Source organism: Salvelinus namaycush, chromosome 16 (assembly GCF_016432855.1).
Source record: "Salvelinus namaycush isolate Seneca chromosome 16, SaNama_1.0, whole genome shotgun sequence".
NCBI lineage: Eukaryota > Metazoa > Chordata > Actinopteri > Salmoniformes > Salmonidae > Salvelinus > Salvelinus namaycush.
The window spans coordinates 17,034,109-17,048,889 of NC_052322.1; the positions used below are offsets into that span (position 1 = coordinate 17,034,109).

Below are 14,781 nucleotides of genomic sequence, written 5' to 3' on the forward strand. Positions count from 1 at the left end.
AAATACTCCTCAGTTTCATCAGCTGTCCGGGTGGCTGATGTCAGACGATCACACAGGTAAAGAAGCCGGACGTGGAGGTCCTGAGCTGGCGTGGATACACGTGGTCTGTGGTTGTGAGGCCAGTTGGACGTACTGACAAATTCTCTAAAACGATGTTGGAGGTGGCTTATGGTAAGATAAATTAACATTAAATTCTCTGGCAACAGCTCTGTTGGACATTCCTGCAGTCAGCATGCCAATTGCATGCTCCCTCAACACTAGAGACATTGTTTTCTGACAAAACTGCACATTTTAGAGTGGCCTTTGATTGTCCCCAGCACAAGGTGCTCCTGTGTAATGATCATGCTGTTTAATCAGCTTCTTGATATGCCACACCTATCAGGTGGATAGATTATCTTGACAAAGGACAAATGCTCACTAACAGAGATGTAAACAAACGTGTGCACATCATTTGAGAGAAAGAAGCTTTATGTGCGTATGGAAAATGTCTGGGATCTTTTATTTCAGCTCATGAAACATGGGACCAACACTTCACATGTTGCATTTATATTTTTGCTCAGTATTAGAATAGATCTACTGCCTCTTAAACTTGCTTTTAATGAGAATGACAGCGCTATAACTCACATTTCTATGTGAATTTGGTCAAAAAGTTACACATGTCAGATAATGTTACAGACCAAAGAGAGATTCCCCCTGATTCCTTTCATAGCATACATACTGTATTTACATTTAAGTCATTTAGCAGACGCTCTTATCCAGAGCGACTTACAAATTGGAAAGTTCATACATATTCATCCTGGTCCCCCCGTGGGGAATGAACCCACAACCCTGGCGTTGCAAGCGCCATGCTCTACCAACTGAGCCACACGGGACCACTGTATCACTATCAATCCTGTCTGTGTCCTTGGTCTGCTCCTCCTCATTCAAGACATCAAAGCAACACAAAGCACGACTGAGACCCAAGCTATTAGAAACAAATTGTGCTCTCTAGAACCTAAAACAATTATTTGTCTGTCCCCATAGGAGAACCCTTTGAAGAACCCTATTTGGTTCCAGCTAGAACTCTTTTTTGTTTATAGATGGAACCTAAAAGGGTTTTACTTTGAACCAAAAAGGGTTCTCCTATGGGGACAGCCAAAGAGCCCTTTTGGAACCCTTTTTTCTAAGAGTGCAGTAATGCTAATGTACAGCAAGCTGGCTTTCATGTGGACTAGGGGGGGCAGAGAGGGGAGAAAGAGAGGGGAGGAGAAGGAGAGCAGGGAATGGAGAAGAGACTAAGAGTGGATGGAGCGAGGGGAGACAAGAGGGAGAAGGGTGCTCCCAGCTGGGTGTTCATCAGACTGTCCAACACTCTCTCTCAGGTGAAGGGCAGCACCCCCCAGTCTCTACCAGACAGACAGTAATGCCACTGGCTTTACCAGTTACACAAGGCCAAGAGTGAAGATATGAATGATGAACCTACAGTCAACCAGTGTTTCCCAACTCCAGTCCTCGAGTACCCCCAACAGTAAACATTTTTGCTGTAGCCCTGGACAAGCACTGTGATGAACTGTATCAATTTTACTCATCACTTCACTGATCCTCTGACCAATTCAGGTCTTGCTGGCTTCTCTGAATCACATTGCACCGAGGCCTGCATGATGAAAGCAGGGTCAGACAGGGTCATCCCTGTAGCTCCTACACTCTTAATTCACTCTGGCCTCAGTGACCTCACCCATTAACATCCCATTTATAGCGCTGCTCTTTCTCCCTAGATATAGTCTCCTGATAGAAAAGGCAATGGTGATTTGCTATCGTGGCCCTTTTCCTGGCCTAAGAAGGAATGTGAAGCTCACGCTCCTCTAACAGAAACATCAAACATGCGCCAGGGTTTTAGACTAATGGACTTCAAAGAAGCTATAGAGAGCAGGGGGTCTGAGTTTGGAGGGAGGTGGTGAAACAACACAGCAATACATTACAGGGCTTTTGGTTCCAGGCAGGAGCTAAGTCTGTGCTAGTCTGTGTAGACGCTCCCTTAGCCTCCACATGTCCAAAAATACAGCCGACGCAGTGATTTTTCTATTCAAAGTTGTTATTGCAATTTGTGACTCTGCCTTGATGCTTCTCGTGTAGCCAACTGAACAGGTATAACTTCTGCAAAAACCTCTCCAAGTAAAGGAAACGTGTATTTTTAACTGTAAAACCTGTGGGAAACGGTTTTCATTAAACATTACGCATTAATAGCGTTCCCGTCAAATAACTGGCTGCGTCTCTCCACTGTCACATTTTCCAGACTGTACACGTTCCAAAAGCAACTAAAGGAGTCTAAGACAGCTGCTATGCCGTATCCAACCCTCTCGTGCCCTCTGATCTACTGTGGCAGTGTGCTGATTGGCAGATGGTGATAGTTACACGACCACATACAGAGTCAGGACAGAGCCATCACATAACTGAGAACAATGAGAAAAAGAGACATTGAATGATTTGTGAATTAAATGTTACTACATGTTGAATCATTTAAAGACAGATCAGACCCCCACCCCCAGCCATGTGTTAAAGGGAATAAGAGACCATTGCGAGGCCTAAATGTCTGTCCATGTTAGCATTTCAAGATGTTATGATACTGTATCATTGTGCTCAGTGCTACCTGGTCTCTATGGACTTTCAGTACTGTATCAGGATTTGAGTATGTGGGTACAGTTTGGGGAACAGAGAGAAGGAGTAGGGAGAGAGAGAGAGAGAGAGAAAAGGAGAGAGAGAGAAAGAGAGAAAAGGAGAGAGAGAGAGAAAGAGAGAGAAAGACAGAAAGAGAGAGAGAGAGAGATAGAGAGATAGAGAGAAAGAGAGAAAGAGAGAGATAGAGAGAAAGAGAAAGAGAGAGAGAGAGAGAGAGAGAGAGAGAGAGAGAGAGAGAGAGAGAGAGAGGGAAGGAAGGAAGGAAGGAAGGAAGGAGGAGAGACTTACCATGTGGTAGTTGACTATTTCCTGGAGGCTCTCCCCGCACTTTTCCAGGCACTCCTGCAAGGAAAACAAGCCACAATAGCTTCAGTATATTGTATTACAGCATTTTAACAAGATTAGAGACAGAGAGGGATCCTGTTCCCTTCACTAATGCTGCCATGCCAAGTATAATTTTATTTATATTTTACAAATAGTAAAATTAAGTTAACATTTTTCTATTTTACAGATTTATTTTGTCACCCATATTGTACAAGACTAAGACAGAATGGAAACATAATTGCAGGCCTAACTCTTTTCCATTTTTTCAATGGAAAATACAAATAAGAGCAGCGTTTAACAAGATCCTCAGAATTAGACATGAGGGTGAACCAATTGGAGAGCCATGCACTAGCAGGCCTTTAATACCACTTAATGTTAGCGGCAACGAGTCTACTACTTCTGGCGTGAACTCAGCTCTTATGGAGAAAGTACTGGAGGACGCTGGTGCTGGAACCCTGACCAAGACGTAGGCCTGCCGTCGTAAGCCTCCACTCCAGGCCTGATCCTTCCACTGACACTGACTAATCCATTAGTAGAGTAATCAGGTTCACACACAGACTGACTCAGGCACGCGGTCAGAGAGCAGGAAAGTACTACTTCCAAGATTAAGCACTATGCAGAGCTTGGCCCCAAGACATTCAAGCCTGTTTTACTACATACCAAAAGGCTAGCTTGTGCTTTGTAGGAATACATTTTATGTGACGGACTTAGATATTATTACATTTACATTTGAGTCATTTAGCAGATGTTCTTATCCAGAGAGACTTACAAGGAGAAATTAGGATTAAGTGCCTTGCTTAAAGTCACATCGGCAGATTTTTTTACCTAGTTGGCTCGGGGATTCGAACCAACGACTTTTCCGTTACTGATCCAACGCACCTAATCGCTAGGCTACCTGCAGAAAGTCTAGGTGTGTTGTGTATGATTAATATCCAGTAAATAGTGATAAGTGCATAATACAGTATAACAAGGTTATGAGGCTGTAACCTAACACATAGAAGACAACTTATTACACCTTACATTAGACATTCCGGAATATGACATTCCGGATCCAACTGAACCTCACCGATATCATCTCATCCTTCTTGCATTGTTGGGACAGGTCCCGGATCCCGTTCACAAAGAGTTTGTTGGCGCTGACATATGCCTTCCCTGCCTCGATCATCCCACTGCATAGCTTCACCAACTAGGGGAGGCGAGAAGAGAGAAAGAGGTGCAGCGAATGAGGTAGGGAGAGGAAAGTAGGGCACGCATACAGGGTAGCAAATTATATACCTCTCTACGTACAGTACAAATCGATTCCAATCTTAAATACTGTGTACAGTAGAGGGACTTTCTCTGGCCTATAAATGGACTGGTGAAATAAAAACCTTGAATGGGCCATCCATGTGATTATATCACTGAGATGAAACCTATGATTGAATACTGAGAACAGCCACTTGATTTGTACCCCCTCAGATTCGAGAGCGTATGTAAGGACAGAGCTCTTGTAGCATACTGTAGTTTCCCCCTTTCCACAGCAAATACCTACATCATATTCCCACACGGAGATTTCCAACCTAACCATTTTGTACATTTAAACACATGCTCGCCACACTTGGCGATTACGCGTGTCCTATGGTTGCATGTTAGTTTTAGCCCCTCAATTATCACCAATGATAATGTGTGGTGTGGTGGAGCACATTCTCATGTGGCTTGTTATGTTACCCCATGACATAAGCATGCAACTAACACACATGCCACTAATGAGGGGGGAAATGCGGTCCAGGACTGGGGAATTAACGGTGTAGATTTCAGTGTAAAGACTTGTTGGTTACAACCACAAAGATTCATCTATAAACTGATTTATCTACTCTAGGGTTGCAACATGGACATTTTGGATAGGACAGAATCGAACTGCCGAAAGAGCTCTTCCAATCCACACACAGACAAATACAGAGCAAGATGACAAGTCACATTTCTAAGTTCATAGGAATCTAAAGAGAGGTGGAAGACTTGACTCTAAGGGGTCACCAAAGGCCTGTCACAATGTTTACCTTCTGACAGCTGAACTTCTGCCACGTAGCCTGATTTATGGTTCACTACAATGTGTGTTGTTTCTTTCTACATTTGCAAGACATTGAATCAAGGCCAGCCCCTCTCTCTCTCTCACCCTTCTCAAGCAAACGGCCATTTCCTCACAGCCCGTAGCCAGACTCAACTCAGGGCCGGCCGACCATATCCTCTCATGCTAATTCCTAGGGAGAGAACTAGAAATGGGCTGCCAGTGTTTTCTGTTGAGAGGAGAGTCCCACCTGTTTCCCTACTGAGGGATAAGAAAAGGCGGCAGAGCCAGGATTAGTGGTTTGACAGTAGGTTCATGTTCGGGTAGAGTAATGCCCTTCTGTGTATTGTGATAGTACGCTAGTGGATTTGGGCTTCTGGTGAGAGTTAACATGGGTGAGTCAAATTCAAACCCAAACTGTAACGATCGTCTAATGCCTCCTCCTCGGAAGAGGAGGAGGAGTAAGGGTCGGACCAAAATGCAGCGTTGAATGTAGACATAATGATTTATTTAAATAAAGACGAAACACGAAGAACACTTGAACTGATTACAAAATAACAAACGACGTAGACTGACCTGAACATAAGAACTTACATAAACACGAAGAACGCACGAACAGGAAACAGACTACATACACGAACGAAAACGAAACAGTCCCGTGTGGTGCGACATACACAGACACGGAAGACAATCACCCACAAACAAACAGTGTGAACAACCTACCTTAATATGGTTCTCAATCAGAGGAAACGTAAAACACCTGTCCCTGATTGAGAACCATATCAGGCTAATAGACAATGAACCTAAACATAGAAACACATAACATAGAATGCCCACCCCAACTCACGCCCTGACCAACTAAACACATACAAAAACAAGGAAAACAGGTCAGGAACGTGACACAAACAGTATGAGTAACCTGGAAAACCCTTGGGCATAACACTTGATACATGGTCTCACATATGTTTTTTATTCAACAATTAATACCAAAAGATGTAAGTTAAGTACAGGTAACAACCTAAATAAAGAAACACCAACATAAAGTGTCTTAATAGGACGTTGGGACACCACGAGCCAGAACAGCTTCAAGGCATCTTGGCAGAGTTTCTACATCTGTCTGGAACTCTATTGGAGGGATGCAACACCATTCTTCCACAAGAAATTCCATCATCTGGTGTTTTGTTGATGGTGGTGGAAAACCCTGTCTCAGGCGCCACTCCAGAATCTCACCTAAGTGTTCGATTGGGTTGAGATCTGGTGACTGAGACACTCCATGGTATATGGTTTACATAGTTTTCATGCTCATCAAACCATTCAGTGACCACTCGTGCCCTGTGGATGGGGAGCATTGTCATCCTGTGGGGGCATAGCCATGGGAGCCAAAATAATAACCTGCCCAGCATTTTTATACATGACCCTAAGCATGATGGGGATCTTAATTGCTTAATTAACTCAGGAACCATACCTGTGTGGCAGCACCTGCTTTCAATATACTTTGTATCCCTCATTTACATTTTAGTCATTTAGCAGATGTTCTTATCCAGAGCGACTTACAGGAGCAATTAAGGTTAAGTTCCTTGTTCAAGGGCACATCGACAGATTTTTCACCTAGTCGGCTCAGGGATTCAAACCAGCGACCTTTCGGTTACTGGCCCAACGCTCTTAACCACTAGGCTACCTGCTGACCAAAGTTTTTTTTTTTTTTTACTCAAGTGTTTCCATTATTTGTACAGTACGTACAGTATATTAACACCCAAATCATGACATCTGACGAGCCAAAGAGCCGCATACCCTCACATAATGTCAAACTGAGACATTCTGCACTTTTCACGGTCATTGCTCATGCCAACAGTGATGATAGTGAAGGGAGAGCGAAGCAGCAGACCAACCTCCACAGACACATAACTCACATAATTCAAGGTCAAATGGAACAGATGGACTGGTGACATCATGAGCATTTACCACAAAGCATCAGGCTTCCTCGTTAGAGGGTAACCCGATGCTTTGAAAGCCAGTCTAATGCATTCTAATGTTGTCAGTCCTCGTCCCTATCCCCCCTGCCCTGCCACGTCACGTTTAGCCTACACAAACCTGAGCTGCTGAAACATTAAGCAAGTCGACTGTGTGAGATTATGCTTTCCTTTTTAATCGCCTCAGTACTCAGTGGTTTAAGTCAGGCCATCCCATTACAAGCATACAGTGTTATACTGATGGGTGTAAATGTACAGTAGTAGGACTCCCCAACTAGCCTACTTGTCCTACTCAGGTTGTCTAGATAGGAGGGCTGCATGCCACTTTGCTAATCAGTGTGTGTGTGTGTGTGTGTGTGTGTGTGTGTGTGTGTGTGTGTGTGTGTGTGTGTGTGTGTGTGTGTGTGTGTGTGTGTGTGTGTGTGTGTGTGTGTGTGTGTGTGTGTGTGTGTGTGTGAACGGGGAACTCCAGTGTAGCAGGTTAACTGGTTTAAATTGGTAGCTGCTATCACCATCATCCTTTAATCCTGCAATATACAGTACTGTACACTGACTATACCAAACATTAGTATCCTACTATTGAGTTGCACCCCCCGTTTTGTCCTCAGAACAGCCTCAATTCGTTGAGGCATGGACTCTACACGGTGTCGAAAGCATTCCAAAGGGACGCTGGCCCATGTTGACTATAATGCTTCCCACAGTTGTGTCAAGTTGGCTGGACGGTGGACCATTCTTTATACACACGGGAAGCTGTTGAGCATGAAAAACCCAGCAGCGTTGCAGTTCTTGACACAAACCGGTTCACCTGGCATCTACTACCATACCCCATTCAAAGGCACTTAAGTCTTTTGTATTGCCTATTTACCCTGTGAATGGGCACACATACACAATCCATGTCTCAATTGTCTCAAGGCTTAAAAATCCTTCTTTAACATGTCCCCTCCCCTTCGTCTACACTGATTGAAGTGGATTTCAACAAGCGACATCAATCAGGCGTCATCGCTTTCACCTGGATTCACCTGGTCAGTCTATGTTATGGAAAGAGCAATGTTTTGCATACTCAGTGTATACGCTTGGACTCTCATTCCATTATCAGTGTAGTAGTAGATGGGATGTACAGTAAGCTCAAAAGGTACTCCTAAATATGCTCTAATGGATATATCACATCCTTTCTATCAAAATAAAACCACTGAACACTTGAAGCCAAAAGTTAGAAGGAGAACAGTGGTTTAGTTAAGCAATAAGGCCCTAGGGGGTGTGGTATATGGCCAAGGGCTGTTCTTATGCATGACACGAATCGGAGTGCCTGGATACAGCCCTGAGCCGTGGTATATTGGCCACATACCACGAACCCCCACGGTGCCTTATTGCTATTATAAACTGGTTAACAACATAAATAGAACAGTAAACACGTTTTTCTGGGTCATACCAGGGGTATTGTCTGATATACACACGGCTGAAATGCTGTTTCAGTCAATGAGCATCAGGGACCCAAATGACCCAGTTTATACTATGGCTTATATTACAGGGATAATAGGATATAGAGGCTAGTTGAAAAGGCTTCCTGAGGAGGATAAAGGGTTATTAAAACAAAGGTTTCTTACCTTGTCTAGTTTCACTTCAATCTCTACCACCTCCGTCTCCACTTCATTAATGTTTGCCCTGCAAGATAAAAAAAAAGGTTTTATCAGTACAGAGAAGAGTTATATTGCATTTATCATAATGATTTTTTCGCTCCATACACCGTGACTGTACCACACATTTCCCATGTCCTTGGAAAGAGAAGGGAAAGTAACATTAATCTTAGACTGACAGTGATGTTCTTGGATCTGAACACAGACATGTTCAAGCTGAAACAGGCCTAGTTTGGGAGTTCTCTGGGGAAGTGTTAACACGTTAAGTGACAGAGCGAGACGCTGGCTGGAAACAATTGAGCTCAGACATAACAGAGTGACAAGATGTTCAGCAGAGCTGTGGTACAGTCACACCCCGAAAAACTCTTCATCTAGTCACTGCCACCACCCCACGCCAAAGCATATGGGACCTCTACCTATGCCCTGCTCTTAGGGAGTGGGTTACACAGTGGCCCACCGCTGTCCCTGCCCTAGCCACTAGCTCACACCACTGTTTATACAAGCCTCAGCTGTGGGTGTGCACGGTGGCGGCTTCCTCAGATTGCTTGGAGACCATATGAAAGGGTGAGATGGCTTCAAGACCATATGAAAGGGTGATGTGATGTAGGGATATGAAGGTGAAGGGCTGTAACATAATTAGAACAACTCAATGAAACAGGTACAAATTCATCTCTAGCCATATATTCTCAACATCCTCCCATACTTTCTCACTACCCTGTGGGACTGGGAAGGTCACACTTGACTTGAGTCAGTCAGTGTAAATCAAAAAACACATCATCGATTCTTCTTGCCTCTTAGCTCATACAGTCACCTCCAAAAGGAATTGGCACCCTTGATAAAGATGAGCAAAAAAGAGAGTATAAAATAAATAATACAAATACGGATGTGAATCTGAGTGGCTGGACACAGCCCCTACGTGGGCCAGCCCCCTAGCAATTCAAGTTCCAGCCAATAAACTTTAGCTCCTAGCCATTTGAGTGACAGCTAATAGATGCACACACAGCAGAGAGAGAGAGAGAGAGAGAGAGAGAGAGAGAGAGAGAGAGAGAGAGAGAGAGAGAGAGAGAGAGAGAGAGAGCAATGATGTGGTACACATACTGTATCTACACATATGTGACGTAGTAAGCCATTTTTGGGTGACCACTTTTGGCTCGTGAGCGCTAAATTCAGAACCACAGTACTAGCTAAAAAGTATGCAAAAGTACCAGAGAAAGATGAGATTCACTCTAAAAAGTAGAATGTTAATGCAGATTACATTTTGTTTGATTTCATTTATAAGAATCTTTAGGGGTGTCAATACTTTTGACAACTATCTTGTTTTAGATTTTTTTATTACTTGTTAAAAAAAATCTCTTCCTCTGAGCAATTGTATTAGTTTAAAAGTAAATCATTTTCCCATTTTATTGAGCATACAATATAGCTCAGTATTTGTATTATTTATTTTATACAGTCTTTTTTGCTCATTTATTTATCAAGGGTGCCAATACTTTTGGAGGGTAACTGTACAGCTCCATATTAGCAGAAAGCAGCAGCAAATCTCTCACATGTTTTACATTGGAACGAGAGGAGATAGAGGCCGCAGCGCACAACAGTGCTCTCTCTCTCTCTTACTCTCTCCTCTCTCCACCCTTCTCGCAATCCTCCCTCCCTCTCTCCTCTTCCCTTCTTCTCTCTCACCCTCTCCTACTCGCTCCCTTTCCCTCTCCTTCCCTTTGCTCTCTCCATCCCTCTGGCCATGGGTACTGTAGATTAGGCCGGTTGGCTGGCACAGGCCGCAGTATGCAGGCTCAAGGCTCAGGGGAGGAAGGACGCCACGTGCTCTTGTCTTCCGCTCTGCCACAGCCTTTACTCTTACTACTGTTAGTCAACAGGAGCATGCCTGAATACTATGAACAGGGAATATCGGAAGGTCAGACTTAGATTTGGATTCCAACCATACTACTGCCTAATCAATACCAAACATATGGCTCTATGTTTTATAACCTAAACTGATTCCCCTTTTTATAACCTAAACTGATTCCCCTTTTTATAACCTAAACTGATTCCCCTTTTTCTAACCTAAACGGATTCCCCTTTTTGTAACCTAAACGGATTCCCCTTTTTATAACCTAAACTGATTCCCCTTTTTATAACCTAAACTGACTCCCGTTTTTATAACCTCAACTAATTCCCCTTTTTATAACCTAAATGGATTCCCCTTTTTATAACCTAAACGGATTCCCCTTTTTATAACCTAAACCGATTCCCCTTTTTATAACCTAAACTGATTCCCCTTTTTATAACCTAAACTGACTCCCCTTTTTATAACCTCAACTGATTCCCCTTTTTATAACCTAAACTGATTCCCCTTTTTATGACCTAAACTGATTCCCCTTTTTATAACCTAAACGGGTTCCCCTTTTTATAACCTAAACGGATTCCCCTTTTTAATAACCTAAACTGACTCCCCTTTTTATAACCTAAACTGATTCCCCTTTTTATGACCTAAACTGATTCCCCTTTTCATAACCTAAACTGATTCCCCTTTTTATAACCTAAACTGATTCCCCTTTTTATAACCTAAACTGATTCCCCTTTTTATGACCTTACCTGATTCCCATTTGAGACGTTTAGGCCTACTGACCGCACCCACCAGTAATCCTACTGCGAACAACTCATGCTTTTTTAAATAGCTGATGTCAGTTTTAAACAGCCCTGTTAATATAATATGATAAGCTCTGCTTTTGTACAGCTATGTTTTTGTTCGTGCCTCTGAGAGGCAGCATGACAGTGAGTGTTCTTGAAATGCCATGTTTCTTTCACTCTCCCATGTGTCTGCAATGCGTGATGCTGAAACGGTGACCCATTTATAATAGCAGATTATTCTCTCTGCAAAGTTACTTCCAAAAGGAGTTGTTCTTCTTGTGACTGTGAGCACAGAAGAACGGTAAACACTCCTCCTAGTTCCTACAGTATCTAATCAATAGTGTTGCTATTGATTAACAATTGGTATTGGCAATAAAGGACAACAGTGAAGCACAGACAAGCTAGATAGGAAAGGGCTTTAGTTTAAAAACTCCTGTATAGAAGGCGGGGCTAGCCTCTCCTGTCAATTGTCCAGTATTAGAGCATGGTCCCCCTGCAGGCAACACATCTCTCCTCTACAGTAGCCTAGTGGAGCTAACATGGATTGGAACCCCTGCAGCTGTTAGCCTTCCAGATGTTTCTCCCGTGTGGTCGGGGGCTGGCTTGGGGGACAGCTGCTCCCCCATGCCCTCACTCCCATCGCCCCGTCTCACTGCACGTGACTTCCATAATGGATGCACACGGCGCCCCCTAGGCCCGTTGCCATGGTAACCACCCTCCCAAAGTGGGCTGCGGTGGTTCCCATTGTGGAAGTCCGTCAGTCGACCCCTACTCTACACACAGTCACACCACAGGGAGTGGATAGGTTATATGACACAACAGCCTTGACCACAGCCTGTGTAGCCCAATCAATGGACCACTGCTGTTAATAGGTCATCAACAGACCTTTACTGCCACTCAATATCAATAAACATGTCTTTAGTTCCTTTACTCCATGCCACAAAGAAGTGCTATGTCCACCTCATTGACCTATTTGACTGGACACTTTAATGGCGTGTCCTGATGTCTGATGAAATATGAACAAACTCACACGAGAGAGTGCAGTAGCAGCCACTAACAGATTTGGGCAGCTGAATGCTGTAGTGCTGGAGGTACTAGCTTGGCCTAGCAGGCAGAATCTGGGAGTGTTTTTTTCTGACATGGAACATTGCAGATCTGGAGCAGTGTGCGTGTGTGTGTGTGTGTGTGTGTATGTGTGTGTGTGTGTAGTTGAAAAATAATAAACAGCACTATTGTGCTGAATAAGCGCTTCTCTGGCTGCTGTTGGCCCATTGACATGCTGACTGAGCTTCCCCAGGGTAAAGGAAGGGAAGGGCTGAGGTGATGTTTACTACGCCAAACTAACGACTCCAAACACAAAACGCCTTTTGTTTTCCCTTGCTTCTTTCATGGTCCACTTCTCATTCCAACTGGATACACACGGCAGCTACGCTGGAGAGAGTTGAGGTTCTTGGCAGGAGTTGTATTGTGGTGCTGAACATTTGCATTAAGCCTATATGCATAAGAACACCCATACACAGCCAAACTTCCAAATGTATTCTGCAGCTCTGTCATGGTCATTAGTAAGCAGGCAGGGCCAGACTGCTATGGACTTGATGGAGGAGAAGAGAGGACAGACCGCTGAGCCAGAGGCCCCTGAGAGTTGAGGGTTGGGTGAGCCAGCACCACCCAGCCTTGCCTGGTGCAGAGCTGACTGGTGGCTGGTGGCCTGGCCTGCCCTGTGTGTGTAATGAGCAGGGGGTCTGCTGAGGAGAGGAACGAGCCAGAGACAGGACCAAGAACTGAGGTACTGACCCCTGAACACTGACTGAACACCTGAGCCACAACCAAACCAAGCGCCAGCTGAGACGCACCAACCTACTGGAAGCCAAACCCGCCCCCCAATGGGGGACCCAATCAACCAATGAACACCCCCAGACAGCCCAGCATACAAATGAGAGAGAGAACAGCTGTGAAACTGAACAGAGCAGTAGCTTCAAGTGATCCTTTGTAATCACTAACTGGACTGTTTGATCAATCGTGAGTATACTTGTATGCTGCCCATTGCCCAGTTTATTTTATTGCTCTAGAAATGGAGCCAATAAGCCATCATCAATATTTCACCTTTGATAGCTCTAAAAATCATCATGTAGAAAAAAGGGGACATTAGGGGAACATTATCTGACAGGGTTAACATCATCTGATACGACAGGGGACAGAGAGGGTGTTTCCAGTCAGTTAGTGGGGAGGAGAGTGGGCTATTTGGGGGGAAAGGGGGGTGGGGGGGGTGGGAGGGGGTCTGGGGACGGCGGGTCCCTGGTCTGTCTGAGGGCCCTATTGTGTCGAAGGCACTTCCTCTCTGGGGGTCGGCAGCATTTTGTCGGAATATTGATTGCATTAGAGCTCTGATTGAGACCCTTGTGCATGGCTGAATGGGTGGTTGATGGGGGGGGATGTGTCTCTGTCCCTGAGTGTATTGCCTGTACTCCCTTCCCTTTGGCCTTAAATTGTATCCAGGGTTATTCTTAGCTAGCTGCTTGTCTCCTTATACCTCATCACCCCATGCCCTGCCCAGACCTCTGCTCAGCCACTGTCTGATGCAGGGTCAGACAGATGCCCCCAACTATGTCAACTATGCCATTCTTAAACAAATTCATCCTAACCTATTTTCAGAGCAGAACAAAATAGTTGCCTCGAATGCAAACAAAATACCTTACTACCCCAACACGTGCAGTAGCTACAGTATCTTCAGCATGTTATTTCAATCTTACAAACCCTCAAGTTACCGAGCTCTCATTTAACTCGTGTTCTTTCCTCTTGAAGGCTTATATTTCTACCTCTGGCCGCAACTGCTTTCTTTTCTGAGAGTGCTGCGATAAAAACCCACTGTAAAACATTGCTCACTTCAGTGCACTAGACTACATCATAGTGCTGCTGCGTTACCCTCAGACGGCCCTGAACACACACTTCTGCACTAATGGCCTCGTAGACCTGACACATCTGCAAAGCGAGAATTACTCTATGCTTTGATTACACCGTACTGGGAGACAGAGCGTGCTACTGTCTTTCGAGGCATTGATTCTACCGCGTGTAGCCTAAGCCCTGACCGCATTTTTGTCACATGGTTACAATGGCTCATGGTGTCTAAGGTGTCAACCATGTGTGTGTCACCACCATGTCAGACTGCTGTAGGTCTACATACAGGACACAGCACAACGTAGAATCCCTCCACGCCCCTTTTGCCCCTCTCTCCTTAGCTGTGAGACACAGAGAGAAAAGGTTACTGTCGGTCAAGGGAATGAACTATGTGTTTAAAAAAAAACACTACAACACTGCAATAAACAACATTTGGATTTCTTTGTCAGACTGCATCATATGAGAGCAGATTGCATAAGAGTGAGAAATTATGCTCATTTTGAGTCCACATAAACAGTACATTCCGTCTCACATTCTAAAATTGGCACTGAGTCGTTGGATTCATCTGGGCAGCGCCATCATCTAATAGACCAGTTAACTTCCTGGCCGGGAGACAAGCCGCATAGGCATTCTC

At 44.4% G+C, this 14,781-nt stretch overlaps 1 protein-coding gene across 1 annotated transcript in view; it reads right to left on the reverse strand.

Annotated features, from left to right (window-relative positions):
- LOC120061156 (arf-GAP with coiled-coil, ANK repeat and PH domain-containing protein 3-like) overlaps positions 1-14,781 on the reverse strand; it is a 47,183-nt gene that overhangs the window by 31,686 nt on the left and 716 nt on the right. Inside the window, exons 2-5 of the mRNA XM_039010737.1 lie at positions 11,820-12,025; positions 8,598-8,655; positions 4,046-4,165; positions 2,944-2,997 (exon numbers count right to left, since the gene is read on the reverse strand). Coding sequence (XP_038866665.1) covers positions 2,944-2,997; positions 4,046-4,165; positions 8,598-8,655; positions 11,820-12,025 — 438 coding nt within the window. The remainder of the gene's footprint in view (positions 1-2,943; positions 2,998-4,045; positions 4,166-8,597; positions 8,656-11,819; positions 12,026-14,781) is intronic.